Source organism: Mastigoproctus giganteus, chromosome 2 (assembly GCF_048544385.1).
Source record: "Mastigoproctus giganteus isolate SK-2022 chromosome 2, ASM4854438v1, whole genome shotgun sequence".
In the NCBI taxonomy this organism is placed as follows: Eukaryota; Metazoa; Arthropoda; class Arachnida; order Uropygi; family Thelyphonidae; genus Mastigoproctus; species Mastigoproctus giganteus.
In genome coordinates, this window is record NC_143576.1 from 119,253,176 (window position 1) to 119,280,738 (window position 27,563).

Genomic DNA, 27,563 nt, shown 5'->3' on the forward strand with positions numbered 1-27,563 from the left:
TCAATGTTAAACTTCATTTGCCACCTCTCATCCCATCTGCTCAACCTTTCCAGATCCTGTTGCAGCAGCATAGCGTAAGTAGTGTCCTTAACAAGCCAACCTTTGTATCGTCTGCAAACTTGGACGATACAAAGGGACGATTCTTGAGAGTCTGCAGAAAATTTTTAGAAAAAGCAATCAATCATTGTTCAAAAGCAGTCTTGAAAAATACAATTCTTCAAATATTTCAAGTCTTAGAAGTATTCTATCAATTGTAATTCGAAAGTAATTTAACACAATTCAAGTACACGCAATCCTTCGAAACACAATACAGAACTTAAAAAAAAAAAAAAATGGAAATTTAAATGCTAAAAATTAATAATGAACTGAAATAATGAATAATGAGCTTTGGCGTAGTGGAATTAGTATTAGCATTAGCATTAGTAGAGGCATATGATGCAAGAAAGCAAGCTTATGCAGCATCAGCCAAAAAAAAAAACAGAAAAACTTCCACTTCATCCCTCCGAATGGTCAAGCTGGCGGTTCATTCCTGTCTAGGATGATTAGTTATAAAAAAAAAAAAAAATACGTCAGAGGAGTTTATAACTATTTATTTCTCAGTAGCATATGATCCCCTCTAACTCATGTGGTCAAGCCAAAGTATAAATAGAAGATTTAACACTTCTTTATTAACAAAGATTCTTGGACCCTTCGTCCTTGTAGACAATCAGTTAAAAAATAAAAAATAAACGGTGCAAAAATAACGTAATTAACATATGCACATAAAAAACAAAGAAATCGTCACTATCCATATCGTAACAGTGCTGTGTCCCTCAGAATGTGATACACGTGTGCTAGGTGCATTGTATCCTTATGGACGCATCCCTGAAGCATTTTTTTAACCTTTCCGATTACACCTAATTCCTGTAATTGATAGCAACCATTAAATGACAAACACTGATTACGATTAATAAAAATAGATAACCATGCGCAGAGATTTTCTATAGTTGTCGTATTAATAATAATAATATTCTCAGGGGTTCACATCTTGTGAGTATGGGCTTGGCAAGCCCAGGGTCTGAGCTGGATATCATCGTTCTTCTCTTTCTTGCTTTCTTGGTGATTCCCTTCTACTTCTCTGTCTCTCTCTCTCTCAGGGTAACGTGGGAATTTTTTTTTTTTGGCTTGTGCAGCGTAAGCTTCTGGCTGCCTTGCACCATATGGCTAATAATAATAATATCGTAACAACACTGTTTTGCGATACTAGAGGGAGCTAAAATAGTAGTCTGAACTTCTCGATGTTTGAAAAGACGCGGTTCATTTAAGGAATGGAGTTCCGTTTTGCTCTTTAATTATTTTATTCTATTTAATTATGGCGTTTAGTTAAGTAGTGTATTCAAGATTTTAGCAGTCGTCGATGCCTCTGTAATTATTTAAAATGCTACAGTAAATTTTAAATTATGCTTTCAAGTGAGTAAGTAAAACCTGATATTTGACCATTATTTATTATTATAGTATTATTGATTAATTAAAGAACTCTGTAAATTGGGAGTTGAATGCATAGTAATTTCTTGCTTGCACCGACAAGAACTTAATTACTAAGCGAGAGGGTACACACAATAACACATAAAAATTGCCACAAGGCACAGATATTCAAAAGATATATATTAAATTTAGCATAATATAAAATAACATTAAATTTAGCACTGTGTTTTGTTCTGTATTTATGCTAAATGTGTGTGTACTCACTCGCTTAGTAATTTAGTTCTTTTCACTTGGTCGGTGCATGTGATAAATTAATATGCATTACACTATTATTATTTACAATATACTCGAATCTCTAAACAAAGTTACTGTATTGTGAATGTATGGAAATTTTTTTTTTTTTTCATTTTGGTTTAGTAAAAGGTATTAAAAACATACATGCATGTGTTAGTATGATATTAGGTGGGAGCCAGACGTGTTCAAAGCCGCTAAGTGGATTTTCTTATTTATTGATTTGAAATTGTTTTTCTAAAACTTTTGATTTAAATTTAGTAGTATGGCATTATTTTGTGATTTTTCTGATTAATCTGGTGTATTTATTCTTTACTCGGCCTTGTAATTTCATAAAAGTATCGGTAAGGGTATCACATCCACGTGTTACAAGTTGCAGCTCCGCTGAACGAGAAGTTATTTAGCCATATTTAGCCGCTTTATTGAACAATTGATACATCAAATTATTTTCTATAAGTAGCTTATAGACCTAGGCAGGATCGTTAGTTTATTCTGAATTGAGACAGCGAGATTTGGAAGTTAATTAATACTTAAGTGTCCGCAGATTACCGTTCGTAACTTGCGCCATTGTTATATGATACAACGTTATATCCCAAACTAGATAGCGTTAGTATAGCGTATAATATAATATTGTCATTAATCAGTAAAATCTATTAATTTTGTTAAACTTCTTTGTCAATTAAATTAAATTGTACTTTTAACTAAATACATATAACGACTTAGATTACAAACGTAACATAATTAATTAATACATAACTTGATATGGAAGTTATATAAACGGAACTTGTAGATAATATTTGATACTGAAAAATATATATAGCGTTATAACTGTGTTGGGATACAAGTTTAGGGTTATAGTTTTGTACTGAAATTATAATTAAATGAAATCATGACTCAGACCAGAGCAGCAAAGCAAAAGGCTCAAGCTAATGGAGTGCTGTGGCTCAGAGGAGAACTGAGGGGGGCAGTTGACCTCTGAATCACAGCCTTTTAAAATGCACTGCTTGCATGATGTTTGAGGAGCAATCAGGTACGGGACAGGATATTGCCATGGGGGATGTCCTTGTGCGTGCACGATGCAAGGAGTGTAACGAAATCAGGGGAGAACTCAGCATTGTTATGGGCCTATATGAGACTTGAAAGACAGGGTGGATGCCGTCGAAGGATCTAAAGTGAGGGGCCCATCAAGCTCTCAGCTGCCCACATCAATGCCAGAGCTTACACTTGGTCATCACGCAACACAGCGGCAACCCCCAAGGCAGAATGTGCTGGTCCCACAGGAACTAATACTTGTTGGTGACTCTATTGTCAGGGAAACGGGGAACATGCTTTGTAAAAAGGATAGGTGGAACAGGACCAGGGTATGTCTGCCAGGGGCAAAGGTTGATGACGTTGTAGAGCGGATATTATCTTTTAAGGGCACAAAAGGTGATATAGTTGTACACATTGGCACTAATGATATTAAGAGTAGGAGACCGGCAGAATTACTTAACAAGTACAGGTAACTGTACTTGTTAAATAATTCCGTTAAGTACAGGTAACTGTACTTGTTAAGAAAAAAAGCCGTGAATTAGGGTTGAATTTGAAAGTGTCTGCAATTCTGCCCAGACACGATAGGAGGGAGTATAGGATGAGAGCCTTGTCGATCAATTCCGCCCTGGAAAGATTGTGCAAGGCTCAAGGGGTAGAATTTTTTTCAGCCTGGTCTGTACTTGTTAACAGAAGGGACTGATTCTACAGGGATGGGATACACTTAAATAGAAAGGGTGCAAGAATATTTGCTGATGCTATTGAGGCAGTGTTAGGAGGGTTGGGAAACTGCTAGGTTGGGGGTATACAAGGACTAATAGATTAACAGTGGCCACTGGCAGAGGTGAAAGTGATTCTTGCACTGCTTCTACTGGAATGAGCAGAAGCGTGGAAAAAAAGATGCAGGATATTTCAGAGACTGCTGGGAGTCATTGTGGTTCAAGTAAACACATGGGTTGTGTTAGGGTAGCTAAGAAAAAGAACAGGTGCATGTATACTTGCGTGTACAATAATGCTAGGAGTTTGGTGAATAAATTTGATGGTTTTGAGGTATTGCTCAAAGCATCAAAGGCAGGTATTGTTGGTAGTATATCAGAGACGTGGTGTCACACAGATATAAGGAATGCAGAACTGGAATTTGGGGAGTACAGCATCTACAGAAAGGATAGACACGATAGAAAGGGAGGAGGGGGTTATGCTATTAGTTAAGAAACACATAAAATCCAAGGAAGTTAAGCCAGTCGACATTGCTGGACAGTGCAGTGTCGAGTTGGTTTGGTGTGACATAAGCATTGGGAGATCAAAATTGAGAGTAGGAGTGTGCTATAGGCCTAACGACTCTGATGAGTATAATAAGAAACTGTACAGGGAAATAGTGGGCCAGTAAATCAGAGATTCCTATAATGGGGGATTTTAATTTCCCAGATATTGACTGGAATTTGTGGGTTGGTCACTTGCACACTAGCAAGGCTTTTGTGGATTATTGGATGATTGTTTTCTACATCAGCATGTTCGAGAGCCAAACAGAGGGAGTAATACTCTTGATCTGATTATCAGTAGTGATTCTTCATGCATTAAGAATCGGCAGATAGAGGAACCACTAGGTGGCAGTGATCAGTGTGCTGAAGTCGGATTTACTCAAAGAGGTAACTACCATCAGGGGTAAAGGGAAGGGTTATTGCTTTCGTAAAGGCGACTACGATGTTCTGAGACAGTATTTAAATTCTATACAGTGGGACCAACTGATGATGTTACCAACAGCAAATTCAAAATGGGAAGCATTCAAAGAACTTATCTTGGAAGCTACTAGGCTTTACATACCAACTAAGAAATATTGTTCAAGGTTTAGGCCTAAATGGATGTCAGATGAACTAATGAGACATATGGTAAAGAAGAAAAATGCATGGGATACATATAAATTAACACGTGACACAGGAGCCTGCGATAGATACAAGTTGATCTGTAACCAAGTTACAAAGGAAGTTAGGCAGGTTACGAGAAATCTTTGGCAAGGGATGCAAAGAAAAACAGCAAAGAGTTCTTTACTTATGTAAACTCTAGAAGGAAGGGGATGAATCAGATTGGTCCACTTGATATCGATGGTTTAACTGTTGATGATCCTGCTCAGGTACCTAACAAACTAAATGAATATTTTGTATCGATATTCATACATGAGGAGTTATTCAGCGAGGGGAATGTCAGAGGTGTATTCAACTCTGCCAGTCAGCTAGGTAATCTTGTAATAACTGAGAGTAAGGTGGAGGAGAAATTGTTGAAGATAAACATAAGAAAGGCACCTGGGGTGGATGGGATCTATCCAGTTATATTAAGGGAGGAAGCAAAGGAAGTAAGCAAACCCTTAGCCATAATTATGAGAGCTTCCTTGGACTCAGGGGAGGTACCCATAGACTGGAAATGTGCAAATGTGACCCCAATTCACAAAGGAGGATCAAAGGCTGACCCAAGTAATTATAGACCTGTGAGTTTAACTTCTGTTACAGGAAAATTAATGGAGGCACTGGTTAAAGAAGCACTGGAGGATCATCTAGACAAGATTTCAGTTATAGCTTGGACACAGCATGGTTTTGTTAAGGGGAACTCTTGCCTGACCAATTTGAATCGATACTATGATGCAGTCACAAAAGAACTGGATGCAGAGAATAACTTTGATATTATATACTTGGATCTTAGAAAGGCTTTCGATACTGTTGCATATGGAAGACTGCTGCACAAATTGGAGCAGTGTGGCATTGGAGGCAAATTGCTTCTATGGATAAAGGGGTGGTTGAGGGGGAGAAGGCAGAGAGTGGTAATAAATGGAAACTGCTCATCGTGGACTAATGTTATTAGTGGAGTCCCTTTGGGTTTGGCGCCTCCGTAGCCAGGTGGGAAGGAGCAGCAGTGCATAGCACATGCTTCTTGATTTGACCGAGGTTCGAGCCCGTCACCACCAAATACGGAGGATGCGGAAAGGTCAAGGGAATGACCACCGCAAATTCCCGGAGCAATATGGCCTTAGTTGCTAATGCTCCTAAATAACAACAACAACAACAACCCTTTGGGTTCAGTGTTGGGTCCATTATTGTTCTCTGCATTTATAAATAATATTGATGATGGTATATCAAGTTTAATGTCCAAGTTTGTAGACGATACAAAGGTTGGCAGGGTTGTTAAGGACACTGCTGACGCTATGCTTCTGCAACAGGATCTGAAAAGATTGAGCAGATGGGCTGAGAGGTGGCAAATGAAGTTTAGCATTGACAAAAAAAATTTCCCCATATGTAGTACTTTGTAAAGTACTACATATGGGGAAACAGCAACCCCAGAGCTTGTTATAGATTAGTTATAGTTATAAAAAGAATACTTGATTCTCATTAAGTATTCTTTTTAATCTGTTAGTAATGATCCTTCTGAACAACTTGTACATGTGGAAGAATAAGCTAATTATTCTATAATTTCCAATCTCTGACTTACCTCCTTTCTAATGCAGCAAAACTATGATTGCATTATTCCACTCATTAGGCACCACACCTTTTCTAATGCACTTTGTGAAGAGCCTTGCCAGTTTTTGTGTTATGTCTCTTCCTCCTGATTTTAACAACTCTACAGTAACTTCATCTTCACCCAGGGCTTTCTGATTCTTCATTTTCTTCAACGTATGTTCTGCCTCATCAGGAAGGATATCAGGTATGTTGTATGTGTTACTAATTTGCGATCCATCATTCCCTCGCCCCTTGTATAATTCTCTATAGTAGTTTTCTGCTATTTGAATTGTGCCTTCTCTGCTAATTATAAGTACACCATCGCTATTCTTCAGTTTCAATATCATTTGTCTTTCTGTATTACTGCTCATGGCTGCTGATTTAAATCCTTTGTGTTTCCTTTAATGCTTGTTCTACTTTTCTTGTGTTAAATTTTCTTATGTCCTCTCTGAGTCTCTTTCTAATGACTTTGCATAACTCAGTATACTCAGTTTTCTCCTGGTCAGTGTTTTTCTTGCCCTTCATTTGTCCTCTTCAGTTTATCATAACAAGTGTTTCTTGACTAATTTTTTTTTCTTTGGATTTCTTTTTCCCTATAGGTTTCTTGGGCTTTTATCACTTTCAGAAAGTTGTAATATTCCTTGTCGATATCTTGGTCCTGAGCAGTCTGCAGAAGCTCAACCTTGTTCTTAAGTTCCAGTACATACTGCTTTTTCTCCTCTTCTGTTATCTCAAAGACCTTTGTATTTCCTTTCTTTTTCCTTTGTATTTCCTTTGTATTTCCTTTCTTTTCTTACATCTATATCTAGTGTGCATCTTACCATTCTGTGATCATTAGCATTAGTAGAGGCATATGATGCAAGAAAGCAAGCTTATGCAACATCAGCCAAAAAAAAAAAAAAAAAAACACCATGAGCTACTCTTGCAGACCGTCTGCACTGCTCAGAAAACTTCATATCTGCCTGCACAATTACCCCCAGGTCCTTTTCATTCTCTACCACTGTCAGTGTAGTACCACAGAGTTGATACGTTACTCTGGCATTACTGCTTCCCATAGGTAGTACTTTACGTTTGTCAATGTTCAACTTCATTTGCAACCTCTCAGCTCATCTGCTCAACTTTTCTAGATCCTTTTGCGGCAGTGTACTGTCATTAGTGTCATTAACAACCCTGCCAATCTTCGTATCATCTGCAAACTTGGACATCAAGCATAATATACCATCATCAGTATCATTTATAAATACAGAAAACAACAATGGACCCAACACTGAACCCTGAGGAACTCCACTAATAACATTTGTCCATTGATTACTACTCTGTCTTCTCCCACTTAACCATCCCTTTATCCATAGCAGCAATTTGCCTCTAATGCCACACTGCTCCAATTTGTGCAGCAGTTGTCCATGTGCAACAGTATGAATGTGCATGATCTTCAAAAAAAACCAGAATTTTTGAAAATCCGGCAAGTTGTGGGTTCGGCTAGATTTATGAGATGGCTCTTGTAAATGAACAACTGCACGCTTGTTGCAATCTCACTCCCACCGTGCCATCCGGGTGGGAACCACCGACATCCGTTTATTGGTAAATACGTAATTGGCCTCCGTAACTATTTTCACGACCTTGCTCTATCTTACAGGTCCTATTCATGTCACTGTTCCCACAATTCACTCTTAATTGCGTTGTAATTCAGGGTGAGGGTAATCCAAGTTAACGGAATTAAATATTACCTGTACAATGTCTTATTTTTTTCTATCGACCCTTAACAATGTATATTGACCACTTTGGCGACCACTGGTGTAGTTAGTGAAATCATTTGATCTTTCAGTATGTTGATGCTTTTCTTTTTAAATAAAAAATTCTCAGAACAAGAAACTAAAAATATTGTCTAACTAATGATAAATAGGCTTAAAAACTAGTTTATTTCATTTTATTATGACATACTTAATTTAACTTTTATTTTAATAATTTATTAATACAGGTCATACTACTTACCTTAATTGTATGACTCAAATAAATTATTATCATTATTATTTACAGGAATGTGTATTTAATTCTTGTTATTTTATTTTTGTTTCCCCTAGAAATTTGACTATGAAAAGTCAATGTTCATCAAGTTCTAGTCATCTAAATTACTGGTCTAATGCTCAAGGTGACAATGATGACCCAGTACAAAGTGATAGTCCAGTCTGTACCAGAAGTAATAAACTTCCTGAGATTTCCTCATCCAAAAACAACTTTCCTCTGCCTGCCCTACAGACACCAGACAAAAGTAGTTGCCACATTTCTTCTAATCCATTTGATATTGCCATTGACAGCCTCCATCTGCCATCTTTCTCACCCTCTGTGTTTGCCACAACTGAAAATCTGGATTCCAGTGAGGTAATATATTCATCCACATGTTTTTCTTGTTAGGCAAAGAAAGAGTCTGCGTAAACTATCAGCAACATTCCTGCTATGCACTTGGTCAGTCCTCTATCCACAAGATGTTTTCTCTCTCTCTGCTCCCATTCATCAGTATTGTAATATCTGGTACAGCAGAAATCAGGTGGAATAAATGGAGAACGTGCTTAACCATCAGCATAGCATTCCATAATTAGTGAGAGCATTGTACGTTCAGTGAAAGCAAAAATGCCCATTTGTACAGATTCAGCACAGGTAACTAGGTATTCCTGTGCTCCCTAGTTTCCCCATAAATAAACATTAGAAATTAACAGTGAATAATTGAATTATCACCAAATGGAGTGAGTTAACAAATAATCTATAATAACTCTTTTGTAGATGTTTGGAGTGAAATGCATACATTATTCTTGTTGATGCTGATAAAACAGGAAATGGAACTTCTTTAAAGTAATAGAATAAATCCACTATATAGAAAGAATGATTGGAAAATGAGGAAAACTCCAAAAACCATGTGAGTTGGTATGTCTCTTTGCAGGCTTAGGGTTTTCAGAAGTGAAAACTGTAATACTAGTGAGACAATATTGTCTCCTTGACTGGCTAAAGGGCGCCTCCGTAGCCAGGTGGGAAGGAGCAGCAGTGCGTAGCACATGCTTCTTGATTAGACCGGGGTTCGAGCCCGTCACCACCAAATACGGAGCATGCGGAAAGGTCAGGGAATGACCACCGCACCGGAGCAATATGGCCTTAGTTGCTAATGCTCCTAAAAACCAAATAATAACAAATAATAATAACAAATGACTGGCTAAAGCTGTCACAAATTGAAATGAAAATTCAGAGGGAATAATATGAAGGTCATCTAATGAAGACTAATTAGAAATTTATTTTACAATTCTTCTTCATTAGATGATTTATTTTATTCTCTCTAAATTTTCATTTCAATATATAACAGCTTTAGTGAGTCAAGAAGATATATATCATCTCATTAGCATTATAGGAATTTCACTCACTTCTGAAAATTTTCCTCCACTCATTGTTTTCTTCATTCTTTTCTTCAGTAATGACATTGTGGAAGAATAAACATGTTTACATATTGGCATACTTAAAATACTGGCCCACTGGCATTTTGTAGTTTTCCTTCTTTTTTTTTTTTCAAATCATTCTTTCTATACTTTATTCTACTATTGCAAAAAAAAATATTTTCAGGCAACATTTTGTAGTACAGTCGAACTTCGTTATAATGAGCATCAAGGGACCAACAATTTCCTTGTTATAACCGCTACTCACTATATCAGTGATAAGTTCACTCCACCTCCAATTTTTTTTTTTTTTTTTTAATTCTCAATAACTGGATAAAAAGATAGTCAAAAAATATTGGAGAGAAAAAATAATAATACAGTATTAGTATATACCTACATATTATTTGTATTAATATTCGGTTTTTAAATCAATCCGGCCAGACATTGTACATACAAAATTGTCACATCCAAATTGTTTACGCTTGGGCTTTCAAGATCAGACTGTCTATAGGAAATCCAGCACTTCTTTGTGTAATGAACCATTGAAATAATGTTTCATTGGCATTTGTAACCTCACCCTTTCTAATTTTTATTTTTTTTATTATTTATTTATTATTATTATTATTATTATTTATTTATTTATTTTTTTTTTCGGTTTTATGTTCTTTTCCAGTGCCGATATGTAAACATGTTTATTCTTCCACAATGTCATTACTGTTGAAGAGGGCAAAGAAACTTTTTACACACTTCAACGTTTTTTGCACCACATTCTAATTCACAAATAATTTTGACTTTTTTCGCAAATCGAGAGAGACTTTCTTTTGTTAGACATGTTTCCAAAGAAAGGGTTTGTTTCTAACTGATTTTATTTAAAATGACAGTAAAGTGATCTGCATACAAAGTTCTTAGAAGTCCCATTGACAAAATTCTTAAAGTCCCAAAATAAATTTATCATTCAGTGATTACAAGACAATCTATAAATAGGGTAATGGGAGAAGTGGAATGCCAATGCACTATTGTATACCCCCATCCCCGAAAGGGCGAGCTCATAAACCGGCTGCTAATCTGATGCAATGCGGGAGGTCAGTTTTGTCTATTCCAAGAATTGGATGTTTTCAACTACCCGAGCAATTAAGAAGGTTTACATTGTTACCAGAATTTGTGCGGTATATCCATATAGTACGCTCGTTATAACAGTGAGTGAATGTATGGGAATACTCGTAAATTAAAATCATTATGGCTTTTTGCTGTGTTACAGCCGTGATCTCGTTATTTCCATGCTTGTTATAACCAAGTTTGACTGTATTTCAGAATTATAGGTGAATCAAAACCCCTAGTTTTGATGCACGACCTGCAAGTGCAGCACCTGCTGTACCCTAGTTGCAGCTCTGGGATTCTGAATGTATTCCTTTAACTGGCCTATTTTTGCAACTTTCTCTAACCTTAACTTATCTTAGTGAAAAGAAACCGATCAGAGTATTAAATGGCATGTTTAAGATGTTTGTTTTTCAGATAGCAGATAACATGTTTGTTTTTTTAATTTACATATTTATGTCTGCACATGAAATTACCACAGTAACAACTTGGTTATGTCACTCACCAACAAACGAGCAAATTTCCCGTGTGTAAAACCTCCGGTTGAAATTAGATAGTTGCATACTACTTGTAAATTTTTTAACAGTGATCCAAGGGAGACCCACAGAGGAACAAAACTAGAAGCTAGTTATTCTCTTATACCATTGTTTAAAATCTGACAGCATTAATCATGACTTTTACAAAAACAGCTCCAATTGAAAAAAGAAAGTCATCTTCCCTTTTTTTTTTTTTGGGAAAATTTCCTCTTGCTTAGAGGAACAAAAGTTAAAAGCTAGATATCTGCCTATGCCATTGGATAATATTTGACAGCATTCAGTGGCCAATATAATTCTCTGCCTATTGGGAATGTTCAAACAGCCATATGAAGAAAAGAAAAACTTCAATGTAGAATAAGGTATTGTTCATTACAATAATTTATACATTCACAGATCTGCAGCATAAAATTAATAGTCCTGCATGCCAAGGTTATTTAGAGTCCAAGAAATCCCAGTACATTTACTATAGTGCTCTTGAACCATGATTAAAGCTCTTTAAGTTTCTACTGTCTTAAAAGCGATTTTCGTTTAAAGCTTTCTATACTTGAAAAGTTGCAGGTTAGAACACGGAAAGGAAATTCACCTTTCGTTCCTTAGTACATATTTTACTAATCATTTAACCATTTAAACCACATAACCTCCTAGCAGAACTACTCCTGTCTCCCTCTGGTGGGGTGGGTAGGCTAGGAGGAAAATGTCTTTGCTCCTAAGACTAAATGGAGTAACCATGCAAAACAAACCAGGACTATGGGATAGAGTCCAGATGTCTAGTCAGCAAGATGTTCAGAACTCTGACTACCAAATGTCTAAAGATGTGACTCCAGCTAATTACCCACTCTTTATTATTATCTATTTATTGACATATCAATTGGTCCACAAAGCACGCGCTCTCTCTCTCTCTCTTCCCCCCCCCATTTTCCTAATACAGAAATATTTAGAAAATGCTGCTATACTGTACACTGCTTTGTGAAGTGCAAAATAGCTGCTCTATGTAACAACTACTTATTCCCATCCAGCCTTGAAAATAGTTATATCTGTGCTAATTAAACTCAAAGAAATGCAACAGACCATTATTGTTAGTCAGATTCCTGGAAATTAGTATGGAAATCAAGCTGCAGAACACCCATCTCAAACAGAAGTTCCATCCATTGATTTCTTAGTTATTATGTGAACTACATGCCAAAACTGACAGCGAATTTCTACACATCAAACAAAATCCGTGCCTGTGGAACAATAGTGTCCCACTCAGTAGAAAATAGGTCATTCTTACTAGGACACACTTTGGACATACCTACCTGGCTTATATCTTCCTGCTTACCTGGGAAGATCTACCCAGTGTTCGTTACTCACCACTCACTTTCCAATGAGTGGATAGTGACACTATGACAGTGGTAGAGCATATTCTCTTAGACTGTACCTATCTGAAGAAAGCAACAGGCATGCAAAGTTCAAATACCCATTATATATCCAAGAACCTTTTACACCTCAACAGATAACAGGAGATGGAAAACCTAATGGAATGCTCTGACACAGTTTGTTAAGTGGAAGTATTGTCTGACCAATTTGATTGGATACTATGATGTGGTCACAAAGCAACTGGATGCAGGGAATAACTTTGATATTCCCTGCATCCAGGGAATAACTTTGATATCATATATTTGGATCTTAGAAAGGCTTTTGATACTGTTGCACATGGAAAACTGCTGCACAAATTGAAGCAGTACGGCATTGGAAGCAAATTGCTGCTATGGATAAAGGGATGGTTGAGTGGGAGAAGACAGAGTGGTGATCAATGGCCACTTCTCTTCGTGGACTAATGTTATTAGTGGAGACACGCAGGGTTCAGTGTTGTGCCCATTGTTGTTTTCTGTATTTATAAATGATATTGATGATGGTCATCATCATCAGCCATTTTCAATCCACTGCAGGATGAAGGCCTCTCCAGCAACTTTCCAGTTCCTTCTGTTTTTAGCACTGGCCATCCATTTACTACCCACAAACTCATGAATTTCATCTATACATCTCTGCCTTTGTCTTCCAGGTTTTTCTCTTGGGTACCATTCTGTTATTTTCTTAGTCCATCTGTCATCATGTCTTCGAGCTATGTGTCCTGCCCAAGACCATTTTAGTTCTTTAGTTTTGATAAGAATGTCCTTTACTTGAGTTTGCTGCCTAATCCATGTGTTTCTCTTCTTATCTAACAGTCTGATTCCCAATATAATTCGTTCTATTCTTCGCTGTGTAGTTCTCAGCTTCTCTTCCATTCTTTTGGTGAGTGCCCAAGTTTCACTTCCATAAGTCATGGTGGGGAGTATACATTGGTTCATTATTTTACATTTCAGACAAACTGGGATATTACTCTTCAGTATATGACTATATTTCCTGGATGCTATCCATCCAAAATTTATTCTTCTCTTGACTTCCAGCCATTTATCATTATTACGGCTGACTTGTCCCAGATAAGTATGACTCTACCTTTTCAATTACTGCTCCTTCAATCATTATTTCCCTTTCTGTGGCATACTTATTCATCTTTACTTTTGTTTTAGCCATATTCATCTTTAGTCCAAAATCCTTACTAACTGTGCATAACTGATTAAGATTTTCCTCTAATTCTTTGGGATCGTGGCATATGACCACAGTGTCATCTGCAAATTGTAAATAGTTTAGGTACTCTCCATTCACATTGACTCCTTTCTGCGACCAGTCTAATCTTCTGAACTTAATTCTCATCAAGTATTCTTTCTAATCTGTTAGTAATGACCCTTGTGAACAACTTGTAGATGTGGGATAACAAGCTAATTGGTCTATAATTTCCAATTTCTGATTTATCTCCTTTCTTATGCAGAAAAACTATTATTGCATTATTCCACTACTTAGGCGTTACACCTTTTCTAATGCACTTTGTGAAGAGCCTTGCCAGTTTTTGTGATGTCTCATCCTCCTGATTTTAACAACTCTACAGTAACTTCATCTTCCCCTGGGGCTTTCTGATTCTTCATTTTCTTCAATGCATGTTCTGCCTCATCAGGAAGAATATCGGGTATGTCATACATGTTGCTACTTTGCAATCCATCTTCCCCACTGTTGGCATCATTCCCTTGCTCCTTATATAATTCTCTATAGTAGTCTTCTGCTATTTGATTTATGCCTTCTCTGCTGTTTATAAGTACACCATTGCTATTCTTCAGTTTCAGTATCATTTGTCTTTCTGCATTACTGCTCATGGCTGCTGATTTAAATCCTTTGTTTTCCCTTAATGCTTGTTCTACTTTTCTTGTGTTAAATCTTCTTATGTCCTCTCTGAGTCTCTTCCTAATGGCTTTGCATAACTCAGTATACTCAATTTTCTCCCTGTCAGTGTTTTTCTTGCTCTTCATTTGTCGTTTTCAGTTCATCATGTTTCTTGACTAATTTTTTTTTCTTTGGATTTCTTTTTCCCTATAGGTTTCTTGGGCTTTATCACTTTCAGAAAGTTGTAATATTCCTTGTCGATATCTTGGTCCTGAGCAGTCTGCAGAAGCTCAACCTTGTTCTTAAGTTCCAGTACATACTGCCGACCGGGCTAGCCATGTGGGTAAAGTGCCTGCCTGGCAACACTAAGGTTGCGGGTTCGAATCCCGCCTCGGGCTTGGATCAGAGTAAAATGCAAAAACCTTGGAGGGGCAACAACAACAACAACAACTAGTACATACTGCTTTTCTCCTCTTCTGTTATCTCAAAGACCTTTGTATTATTTACTCGAGTCAGTTTTTTCCTTTCCTTTCCTACATCTGTATCAAGTGTACATCTTTCCATTCTGTGATCACTTCCAACAACATTTACCTTATTCAGGACAGTAACATCATTCACAATATATCTTCTGCTAGTGAGGATGAAGTTGATTTCATTAGTTGTTAATCCATTTGGACTCTTCCATGTCCACTTTCTGTTCACCCTTTTCTTGAAAAAAGTGTTAATTACTGACAGTCCTTGAGAGATTCTGCAAATTCCACAAGTCTTTCATTTCTTTCACCAATTCCAAAATTTCCTATAGTTCCCCTTTCTGTGCTGTTTTGTCTTTTTCCAACCTTAGTATTGAAGTCCCCCATAATAATAGTGTAGTGGGTCTTCTGCTCATCTAGAAGACTCAATTTCGGTGTACATTTTTTCAACCTCTTCATCATCATGGCTCAATGTTGGTGCATAAATCATTATAACCTTTAGCTTGTACCTCTTAGAAATCTTGAGTATTAGTCTTGACGCTCTTGGTGATGTACTTTTTAATTCCAAAATGTTGTTTTTAAAATCTTTATGGACCAGAAACCCAACTCCACCTTCACTCCTTTCACTGTTTCCATTGGTGAACAGCAGATTTCCACTTGATAAACTTATAAGTGATTCATTTCTTCTTCTTGTTTCAGCCAAATCGATGATATTCCAATTCACATTTTCTAATTCCTTTTCCAGCTCTAATATCCTGTCTTCACCGATGAGTGATCTTACGTTATAAAAGGCCAAGTTCAGTTTCTGTGCATGGCAGCCTGGTCGTACCCAGAGATTCTTAGCACCCTCTGCTTCCACTCTGATTCTCTCGCTGCTGTAAGAGGGGGAGTGAAAACTGCTGGGGACTGAGGGCCATTTGTTTTGTCGTGCTGTCATATGCTGGAGAGTTTGGTGTTTTCCTCTTCATGCTGACCAGGCGTCTTGAAGAGAACCACTCTACACGTTCGTTGCCACCTAAGTGACATAACAGGGCTTACCATCGAGGTGTGCATGAGTGGATTTTAGGGAGGCAGGCCAACTGGACTTCTCCTAAATCTTCTGTAATAGAGAGATATTGGATCCATCAGTGTTTTAGGCTGAGTGTCTGATAACACACAGGATACCTGTTCCCCTCTAAGCCCCTTAATGTTCAAGTTTGCAGACGATACGAAGGTTTGGAGGGTTGTTAATGACACTAATGACAGTATGCTGCTGCAACAGGATCTAGAAAATTTGAGCAGATAGGCTGAGAGGTGCCAAATGAAGTTTAACATTGACAAATGTAAAGTACTACATATGGGAAACAGTAACCCCAGAGTAATGTATCAACTCTGTTGTACCACACTGACAGTGTAGAGAATGAAAAGGACCTGGGGGTAATTGTGCAGGCAGATATGAAGTTTTCTGAGCAGTGCAGACGTTCTGCAAGAGTAGCTCATGGTGTCTTGTCAATGATATACAGGAATTTTTCTAGCAGGAATAAGGAGGTGATTATCCCCTTGTATAAGGTGATGATCAGGCCACACCTCATTTCATTTTCTAATGTCCACTGAAGAGGATGTATTGGTTAATATATATGGTTTAAATGAAACAAATTACATAGTGTGAAGTGTTATTTACTCATCATAATCATGATCTGCATAAAGGTGCCCTTCTTGTTTATTAAAAATTTTCTTAGTGCGCTTATCCTGTATTTTATCACAAATATAAAATCTGTGCTAGATTTTATTGTCATTGTGCTTGTAATGCTAATTGTACTGCATCATAATTTTTTTAGCAATGCTGATGGATTATACCATAAGCAGTATAAGTTTAGTCACTTGACCATTGCAAAAAATGAAAATCATTGTTTTATTTTGAGTCATAATTAGTGGTTTAGAGACTCTGTTGCTGTTGTCACTACTTCAACACTAGAACAGCACTGACTAAAAAACAACATCCATATCATGGCTTTTCAGGGTTGGAATGCAAGGGCCATTTAGTCTGGCCTCAAGTTCAGAAGAGGCCTTAAATAGTTTTTCTAATAGATTTTTCTCAATAAATAGTGCATCTGTACAGAAAAATGCTAGAAAAGAATTTGTTAAAGAAAAAATGTTCAAATTATGACTCGCTTTTTTTGTGCCCTATTTTGTTTTAATATATAAATATATATATAATGTGTGTGTCAAAGTATCTAAAAGGCTGGGAGGAGCCCAGGCACTCTTCTGTACTCCTGAGAGTGCCTGCTCCATATTGTGAAAAAATTCAGATATTGGCTAAGTTTTACTAATAATAGAACAGGAGACTGGATAAATTACATGTTTTACAATTGAAGTGCATTTCCATTCAAATGGTTCAGTAATCAGAAAAATTGGAGGTTTTGATGTTGAAGGCCACCTCAGAAAAGTTCTCGAACTTCTTCACCAATTGAAATTCACTGCTTGGTGTGCTTTTAGTGCCACAGGCATTATCTGAAGTTTGTATACAAGGATGGGCAAATGTCGACATCCAAAGAACAGTACCAAGATGTCATTAGAAAGTTTTTCACCAAATTAAGGCAACTTGGTGAAATTGACTTTAATTCACCACTGTGCGTTAAAGTCAATTCCCCATGTTGCCTTATTTGGTTCAAAACAATACACTGCTACTATCACAGTGGCACTGTTGCAAGGCAATTTTAGGAATGCGATTATTTCCAGATAGATTTTTTTCTTGTGGAGCTATGCTGGCAATTTCTGTGCAACATTAATCCAACAGTCATCAGTGACCTATAGAGGTATGTGGAAGAGTCATCTATGAAATCTTAGAAAATATGTCCATACAAGTAATCAGAAACTATGTGATATGTTTAAACTGTTATCTGAATCTTCAAGCAAAACCATACTGAATACATGATCTTGCAGCAGTAAAATTTCACCCCTTTTTTACTATATTTTGGTTTATGAAACAATACTGTACAGGTAGCCCTCGATTTATGTCGGGATTAGGTTCCTGGGGGACTGGTGCAAATGGAACCCTTAATATAATGGAATCAGTTGGAAATCAGAGTTAGGTTCTGGCCACCAAAAATTTTACCTACCACTTTGCATCGATTGTTTTGTTTTATTAGCATTCTTCATAGTTTTAGTAATAGTCTATGGAGGCATATTCATAGCCCTACACATTTTACGGCGGCTTTCACCAGATTCCATCCTCCAAATATTGCACTAGTATTCAATGAACTACTTTTACCAGACATGGCGTCTCTTTATTCTATTAAATTAAAAACTTTGTAACACAGTGGCAAAAACCGCACATGGCTATTATTATTATTTAATTTATTAATAGCACAATTATAAAAAAATGTTAGCATAATAAATTTCCAATACGTGTAAATAGCGTAAACAACAACCAACTGAATGCTTCACCGCATTGACCTTTATCACCCACATCCACGAGTGGCTACTTTGAGGGTGGGAATCTTTCTTGTCTCTGATACAGATGCGCTAATTGCCGATTGGCCCAGATTGTCCTAAATCACATCAACACATGATATATAGCACAGTATGATGCTGATAAATTTTGTCTGACCATTTTAAACTTTTAATTTATAAAAAAAAAAAAAAAGCAAAAAAAAAATATAAAAATAAAAATGCCGTTGTGGTCAGTGATCAGCACAAAACAAGGGCTACCTGTACTACTGTCTTCTGCTATTAATAAACATAAATTCTAAATGGGGTACTTTTTATTGGCACATTATGTATGTGTGTGTGTATATATATATACACAGGTTACTAATTCAAATCAAAAAGGACTATGAAGCCCAATAAGTCCTATTGTTATTATAATAATCTTAAATTATAGGTGAAAACCTCATACCTTTTGAGTAGGACTGTTAATCTCTCAACACTCAATTGCGAATGATTATAATATGAATTTACCCCTTGTATTGTCATAAATGAATCGAGTTAAAATAACTATTAATTAAAATAAGCGTGTATTCAACTCTCATATCATGTCAAGGGAATCGGAAAGAATCACAGAAAGATGGCGGCCACCAACCTCCAAAAACCAACCAACACCACAAGCCATCATGAGAATTGAAAAACAATTGTCGCGAAATTCTAAAAACAACGACACTAATAAATTAATTCCCCCGGGGACTCACATCTGGTGAGTATGGGCTTGGCACACCCAGGGTCCTGAGCTGGATATCACCATTCTTCTATTTCTTGGCGATTCCTTTCTACTTCTGACTCTCTCTCTCTCTCTCTCTCTCTCTCTCTGGGTAACTTGGGAATTTTTTTTGGCTGGTGCAGCATAAGCCTTAGGCTTCCTTGCATCATATGGCTATTAATAATAATAATTCACATGAAAGTTAAACTTTAAAATCGTTATTAACTTCTTTTAAGAGACCACCTTATTTGGTTTGTTACCATGTTCACAAGAAGTACAAAAGTGATTTGTGAATGCCTTCCCCCTGTTTTATATCAAATTAACGACACCTGACACAAGATTATTTATATACACCAATGTATGAATTGCTATTCGTGCATGTGCATAAGAATCCATGAGTCCGAAATATTATAAGGTCTGCGTACATTAATAGAATTAACATTAGCATTAGTAGAGGCATTTGATGCAAGAAAGCAAGCTTATGCAGCATCAGCCAAAAAAAAAAAAAAAAAAAAAACCCACTTCCACTTCACTCCTCTGTTCGTTCAAAATACCTGTCCAGCTGAGCCTTAAACTTATTTAGGCTATCAACCTCCACCACAAGGGATGGAAGTCTGTTCCACCAACCAACCACCCGCTGGCTAAAGGCAAATTTCCGCACGTCTATCCTACATCTGTCTTTCCTCAATTTGAATTTATGCCCTCTCAGGTGATTTTTCTGAGCTAGAGGAAGAATCCCATCAGCATTGAGCATGCTCAAACCATTCAAGGCTTTATACACCTATCAGATCACCTCGCTGGTGCCTAGTCTCCAGACACTAATTTGCAAAACTTAAGCCTTTCTTCGTAAGAGCACCCCTTTGTTCCATTCACTAATCTTGTTGCCCTTCTCTGTACTCGTTCCAGCAGCTCTACATCCTTCTTGAAATGAGGCCTCCAGACCTGTATACAGTACTCTAGGTGTGGCCTGACCATTGCCTTATACAATGGAATAATCACCTCCTTATCCCTGCTGGAAAAATTCCTGTATATCATTGACAATACTCCATGAGCTACTCTTGCAGCCTATCTGCACTGCTCAGAGAACTTCATATCTGCCTGCACAACCACCCCCAAGTCCCTTTCATTCTCTACCACTGTCAGTGTAGTACCACAGAGTTGATACGTTGCTCTGGGTTGCTGTTTCCCATGTGTAGTACTTTACATTTGTCAATCTTAAACTTCATTTGCCACCTCTCAGCCCATCTGCTCAACCTTTCCAGATCCTGTTGTAGCAGCATAGTGTCAGTAGTGTCCTCGACAACCCTGCCAACCTTTGTATCATCTGCAAACTTTTACATTAAGCTTGATATACCATCATCAATATCATTTATAATTACAGAAAACAATAATTGACCCAACACTGAGCCCTGAGGGACTCCACTAATAACATTAGTCCACGATGAGCAGTGTCCATTGATTACCACTCTCTGTCTTCTCCCCCTCAACCACCCCTTTATCCATAGCAGCAATTTGCCTCCAATGTCACACTGCTCCAATTTGTGTAGCAGTCTTCCATGTGCAACAGTATCAAAAGCCTTTCTAAGATCCAAGTATATAATATCAAAGTTGTTCCCTGCATCCAGTTCTTTTGTGACTGCATCATAGTATCCAATCAAGTTGGTCAGGCAAGACTTCCCCTTAACAAAACCATGCTGTGTCTGAGCTATAACTGAAGTCTTGTCTAAATGATCCTGCAGTGCTTCTTTAACCAGTGCCTCCATTAATTTTCCTGGAACAGAAGTTAAGCTCACAGGTCTATAATTACTTGTGTCAGCCTTTGATCCTCCTTTGTGAATTGGGGTCACATTTGCACATTTCCAGTCTATGGGTACCTCCCCTGAGTTCAAGGAAGCTCTCATAATTATGGCTGAGGGTTTGCTTACTTCCTTTGCTGTCTCCTTTAATATAACTGGATAGATCCCATCCACCCCGGGTGCCTTTCTTGTGTTTATCTTCAACCGTTTCTCCTCCACTTTACTCCCAGTTATTTCAAGATTCTGTAGCTTACTGCTAGAGTTGAATACACCTCTGGCATTCCCCTTGCTGAATAACTCCTCATGTGTGAATGTCGATGCAAAATATTCATTTAGTTTGTTAGCTACCCGAGCAGGATCATCAACAGTTGACCCATCAATATGACATAATCTACAGTCAGTGCTCTCATTGCTATTACTACAAATGTGACACCAAGTAGTGCATTCCCTTAGTAGTTATACATTACTCTTATGCTAGGTATTCTGGAATGTACTCAAGGAATGTGTTCAGTGTTACTGTTTGTAGTAATAGCAATGTGAGAGCATTGTGTGTAGAATACACATAATTCTGTTTTTGCACAAACGTTTTTTACACGAATTTGATTTAACACGAATTCAAAATAAATATTTCATTCTCTTTTTATGCAAGTCATTTTGATTTAACACGATTTCAATGAAATTTTTTTGCCTAAATTCTAAGAAATTTTTTTTTTTAATTTGTCGCATATTAGTATCATTTCTATTTTACACGCACCAATAGATTGGATAACAGCTAGTGTTTTCTTTTTGAAACACATGCTTTTGTTTACCAATGTGTAGGTCTAGGTATCTATGAATCAACAACGTTTTTATTGAATTTGGTGCACATCTACAGTATTCGTGCATTGTATCTTCGGAAGACATTTAGTAATGAGCTCTATTTCAAAGTGAAAGAATATTTAGTGAAATTTGTGTACATAAAAATTTATTAATTTTGCCGATAGTCAATAAATTGTAAGTTTACAAATTTTTCATACCTTTTTTTATTAATTATAACTGAGATATTTTTCAGTAGCTCTTATATAATGTCGAATAATTCGCCTATTACCAAAATGAAAAGGAAAGTGATTTCTTTGGAACTTAAAATTCAAATTTTAGATCGTCTTGCAACTGGACAAGGGGCTACATCTGTAGGAAAGCATTTTGGTGTACATGAAGCTACCGTAAGAACTATTAAGAAAAATGAAGCTGCAATTAGGAAGTCAGTATATTCTGGAACAAAAGTAAGTGTTAATTCATCATCATATACAAGAGAAATTGTCAAGGAAAAAATGGAAAAGGCTCTGGTAATATGGATAGAAGATCAGTCACAAAAAAGAGTACCAGTAGATAGAAATGCCATCAAGCAAACAGCACTAAGAATTTACAGACATATTAAAGAAAAGGAGCCACGCACTTCATCTCAATTAAACAGAAAGTATGAATTTTCTGCTGGTACAGGTTGGATGACAGGGTTTCTTAAAAGGAATGCTCTTCACAATATAAAAATAATAGACGCAGCATGGTTTTGTTAAGGGCAGGTCTTGCCTGACCAATTTGATTGGATACTATGATGTAGTCACAAAAGAACTGGATGCAGGGAATAACTTTGATATTATATATTTGGATCTTAGAAAGGCTTTTGATACTGTTGCACATGGAAGACTGCTGCACAAATTGGAGCAGTGTGGCATTGGAGGCAAATTGCTGCTATGGATAAGGGGATGGTTGAGTGGCAGAAGACAGAGAGTGGTAATCAATGGACACTGCTCAACGTGGACTAATGTTATTAGTGGAGTTCCTCAAGGTTCAGTGTTGGGTCCATTGTTGTTTTCGGTGTTTATGAATGATATTGATGATGGGATATCAAGTTTAATGTCTAAGTTTGCAGATGATACAAAGGTTGGCAGGGTCGTTAAGGACACTACTGACGCTATGCTGCTGCAACAGGATCTGGAAAGGTTGAACAGATGGGCTGAGAGGTGGCAAATGAAGTTTAACATTGACAAATGTAAAGTACTACATATGGGAAACAGCAACCCCAGAGCAACGTATCAACTCTGTGGTACTACACTGACAGTGGTAGAGAATGAAAGGGACTTGGGGGTGATTGTGCAGGCAGATATGAAGTTCTCTGAGCAGTGCAGACGAGCTGCAAGAGTAGCTCATGGTGTCTTGTCAATGATATACAGGAATTTTTCTAGCAGGGATAAGGAGGTGATTATTCCCTTGTATAAGGCAATGGTTAGGCCACATCTTGAGTACTGTATACAGGTCTGGAGGCCTCATTTCAAGAAGGATGTAGAGCTGCTGGAACGGGTACAGAGAAGGGCAACAAGATTAGTAAATGGAACAAAGGGGTGCTCTTACGAAGAAAGGCTTAAGTTTTGCAAATTACAGAGTCTGGAGACTAGGCACCGGCGAGGTGATCTGATAGAGGTGTATAAGGCTTTGAATGGTTTGAGCATGCTCAATGCCAATGGGATTCTTCATCTTTCTCAGAATAATCACCTCAGAGGGCATAAATTCAAATTGAGGAAGGACGGATGTCGGATAGATGTGCGGAAATTTGCCTTTGGCCAGCGGGTGGTTGGTTGGTGGAACCGACTTCCATCACTTGTTGTTGAAGTTGATAGCCTAAACAAATTTAAAGCTCAACTGGACAGGTATTTCGAACGGAGGGGTGAAATGGGAGAGGGTTTTTTTTTTTTTTTTTTTTTTTGGCTGATGCTGAATAAGCTTGCTTTCTTGCATCATATGCCTCTACTAATGCTAATGCTAATAAAGGTGAAACTGCATCTGCAGATGAATCGGCTGCTAAAGTATTCCCGCAGGAACTTGCAAAAATTATTGAAGATGGAGGATACATTTCTGATCAAGTGTGGAATGCAGATGAAACTAGTTTCTTCTGGAAACGAATGCCGAACAGAACGTATGTAGCCAAATTGCAGAAAACTGCTGGTGGTTTTAAGGTAGCTAAGGATCGTGTGACCTTATTATTTTCCTCCAACGCTTCAGGAGATCGTATGTTGAAATCACTGCTGGTAAATCAAGTCCTAAACCCACGTTCGGTGAAAGGTGTAGATATCAATAAAATGCCTGTTCACTGGACGGCAAACAAGAAGGCCTGGGTGACTACTGCTATCTTTACAGAATGGTTCAACAAATGTTTCGTCCCAGAAGTCAGACGTTATATGAATTTGAAAGGTCTTGAATTTAAAGTTCTTCTGATTCTTGAAAATGCACCCGGCCATCCTGTCTTGGAACACCCAAATGTACAAATTTTATTTCTGCCACCTCTTTGATACAACCGCTAGACCAAGGCATAATTGCGACAATTAAAACATACTACGTAAAACGAACATTCCAACACGTTTTGGACAAACTGAATGATGAAACACTAAAAGTCATCAATGTGTGGAAGAAATTCTCAATTATGGATTGTATCAATCAAGTTGGATTAGCGTTAACTGAATTAAAACCAGCAACTTTAAATGCATGTTGGAAAGTGGTTTGGCCACAATGTGTAAAAAGCAAAGATCTCATCATCCTTTATACGACCGAATTTCCCAACATCATTACAATGGCACACAAAATTGGTGGAGAAGGATTCGATGATCTATCGTTTGAAGATATTGATGAATTGTTAATCGACAAAGCCCTAAGCGAAGATGAAATATTAGAGATTGTCCTTGGGACTCCTTATCCCACAGAACGTAGTGATAATGAAGAAAATGATCCTGTTCTAAATGCAGATTTAATAAAAGAAGGTCTGGAACTGGCCAGAAAATTAGGTAATCATTTTGTCAAACATGACCCTAATGAGGAATGTGCTGGGAAGTTTCAATGTGAACTGAAATTGTTGATAGCCTCTTACAGAGAATTATATAAACGGCCTAACCAAAACATGAACACAACGATTAATAACTGAATTTGTTCCTAAAACCGGTGAAACATCAGCACCAGAGGAGACTCGTGCTGATTTTGCTCAAGAGATCACAGAAAGAATTTCATTAATAGAGGAAGAAGACGATGTCCACAACATTTCTAGTGATAGAAGTGATATTCCAGTCATACGCAAACGTATGCGCTGTTTATTATCAGAAATTGAAAATGAATAAAATTTTGTTGTGTAAAACAGATTTTTTTTGTTCATGAAGAATTTTTTTTTTCATTTCATATGCTTACAAATTTACTTTAATACATTTTCATTACATATTATTGTGTGTATTTTGTTGAAATAAAATAATAAGTTTAAAAAGAATATTTTTATGTGTTTTTTTTTTTTTTTTTTAAATTATTTTTACCGATTTTTTTAGATCCAGAACCAATCTTCTTTTCTTCCATAAATACAATGTCTTTTTTTACACGTATTTTTCAAGAATGTATCTATCGTGTAAAAACAGAATTAGGTGTATATGCATTGCAGCATGGTAAAATATGAATAAATGGAACTAATTTTGCATTAATTTATATATATTGATATTTATTGATTAATTATATGCCATTTCACTGTAATAATATAATTTTGACTGTTTCTTTAGCCAAAAATGTTGAAATATGGTGTTTCTTATGTTAATTAAACTTTTTTCTAGCAAAAGCAGTTTCGTTGGTCCATTGATCAGTTAGCTGTGCTAAAACCTGCTGATATTGATGAATCTTCACAACAGCATTCTCAAGGGTGAGATTGAAAAAATGTTAATCTCTGTATTATGGAATGGTAAATATGTAATATTTTACTAATGTAATTGAATCCATTAATCACATATCTGAGTGGTATATCTCCTTTTGCATTGCAACTTAAAATGAAACTAATTTGACATTATTCACTTAGACTTTAGTAAAGCTTTTGATACAGTCCTGCATGAAAAGGTACTATGTCAACTGAAACAGATGAGGGTACAGGAAAGATCCTACATTGCATTTGGCTAAGAGATAAGACAGAAGGTTATCATTAAAATGGTAGCTGGTTACCTATCAGGTGCCCTAATTTCTTTTTAATTTCTGTGAATGTGTTTTTCCGAAAACACATTTGGCAGAAATCTTCTCATCTTTGGTGGACAGATCCCAGCTTGTTTGCCATCTGTTTTTAAGCTCATTGGCTATTTTCTTTTTCTCTTGTTTTGGACCCATCGCAATATGTCTCTTTTCAGTCTATAACAATGGAGGCCTTGGCAAACAACTTCCATGTTCAGTGGGAGAGTACTTGTCAAGACATGCAGGGCTGGGGTATTCACTATGCGGCACACTGTTTGCTAATAGCATTATTTTTTGAATACTGTCTAGTTTTCTTTTATTCCTAGCTATTGCAGTTTTATGAAACCATATACTAACCTCATAAGTGATAACCAGGACAAAGACAGCTTTATAAATGAGGAAGCAAGTTTTCTTTTTCAAGCCCCAATCTGATCTGCTGATTCTACAAATTATATCTGCATTCTAAGTGATTGGTCCTTGAGGTTGTCACAGACATTCTCTCAGATATGCCAGACAAGCTGTTCTTGCTACCTGGGAGTCTAAAACGCTGATGGAACTGATATTCGGGTGACACTCAAGTCAAAGTGGACCCAATTTCGGCGAAGTCCGGACGGTCTATGACAGCCAAATCCTCTGCTTGCACCTTCACGATGGTGGGACTGTTAGTAATCCTGGGTATAACCTTCATGCACAAGTACATGGTGGGTGACCACCCAGGTGTGAACCAATGTAAGCAGGGGTCGAGGTGTGGCGCCCACACCACATGGAGGAACGCCGCCCTTCTATGTTACCAGGCAGCACTAGGAGGTAGATGACTCTCATCAACTGGTGAAATACCACCACTTTGCTTATTGGAGGCTTGAAGTGATGGAACCCACGTTTAGTCTCTAGAGCTAAGTTCCGGCCAACCCTTCCCTATCTCTTCCATCATGCAGTATGATTGATGATTTTAGAGGTTATGATGAATGTCGTGGCGAGATCCAATATTCCTTACATTTCGAGGGTACAGCTCTAAAACGGTGTTCGCAGGCCGGCCGCTAGTTAATACACTGGACTGAACCTATTGGTAACTCTCTAGGAAGCTTCCGGATCAGCTAGTGTATAATCTTGCTACCTCTACTCTGCCAGATAGTGACTGGAGGGAGTCCGAGTAGTGTGTATGCGGGGAGCATTGTCAAGGCCACGTTATGTCAAGGATCTGGGTATATTCTTACCACATGTACGCCATATCCAAAAAATTTCATTACTTCATACAGCATGTCCCACCCACTTTTTCTTACTATTGAATACACCATGAATTGTCAAAATAATAGAGCAAGCTTATCTGCGAAAAGATCTAAACCTCCCAAGGACTTCCTAATTCATTTCACAAGTATACGTGGTCTCAATTCTAATCTCAACGATGTCCATTTCCATTTGCAGTCTTCCCAACCCCATGTACTTTTTCTGACTGAATCTCAGTTATCAGTTGATTCAACTACTGCTCATCTCAGATGTCCAAATTATTTGCTGTATGATTCCTTTCGCCTCAAAGGTGGTACTTGTGCATATGTCCATTCTGATATTCCCTGTCAGAGACTT

General features: G+C 37.3%; 1 protein-coding gene across 2 annotated transcripts in view; it reads left to right on the forward strand.

Moving 5' to 3' along the window:
* Positions 1–1,285: 1,285 nt before the first annotated feature.
* LOC150089524 (protein aurora borealis-like) overlaps positions 1,286–27,563 on the forward strand; it is a 156,740-nt gene continuing 130,462 nt past the window's right edge. The window contains exons 1-3 of one of the 2 annotated variants that reach the window (XM_090368644.1): positions 1,286–1,449; positions 8,348–8,645; positions 25,601–25,686. In XM_090368644.1, the coding sequence (XP_090224770.1) occupies positions 8,358–8,645; positions 25,601–25,686 (374 nt within the window). In that variant the 5' untranslated portion in view covers positions 1,286–1,449; positions 8,348–8,357. Of the gene's footprint in view, positions 1,450–8,347; positions 8,646–25,600; positions 25,726–27,563 lie in introns of those variants that run through there. The other variant, XM_090368645.1, reaches the window with a different exon arrangement.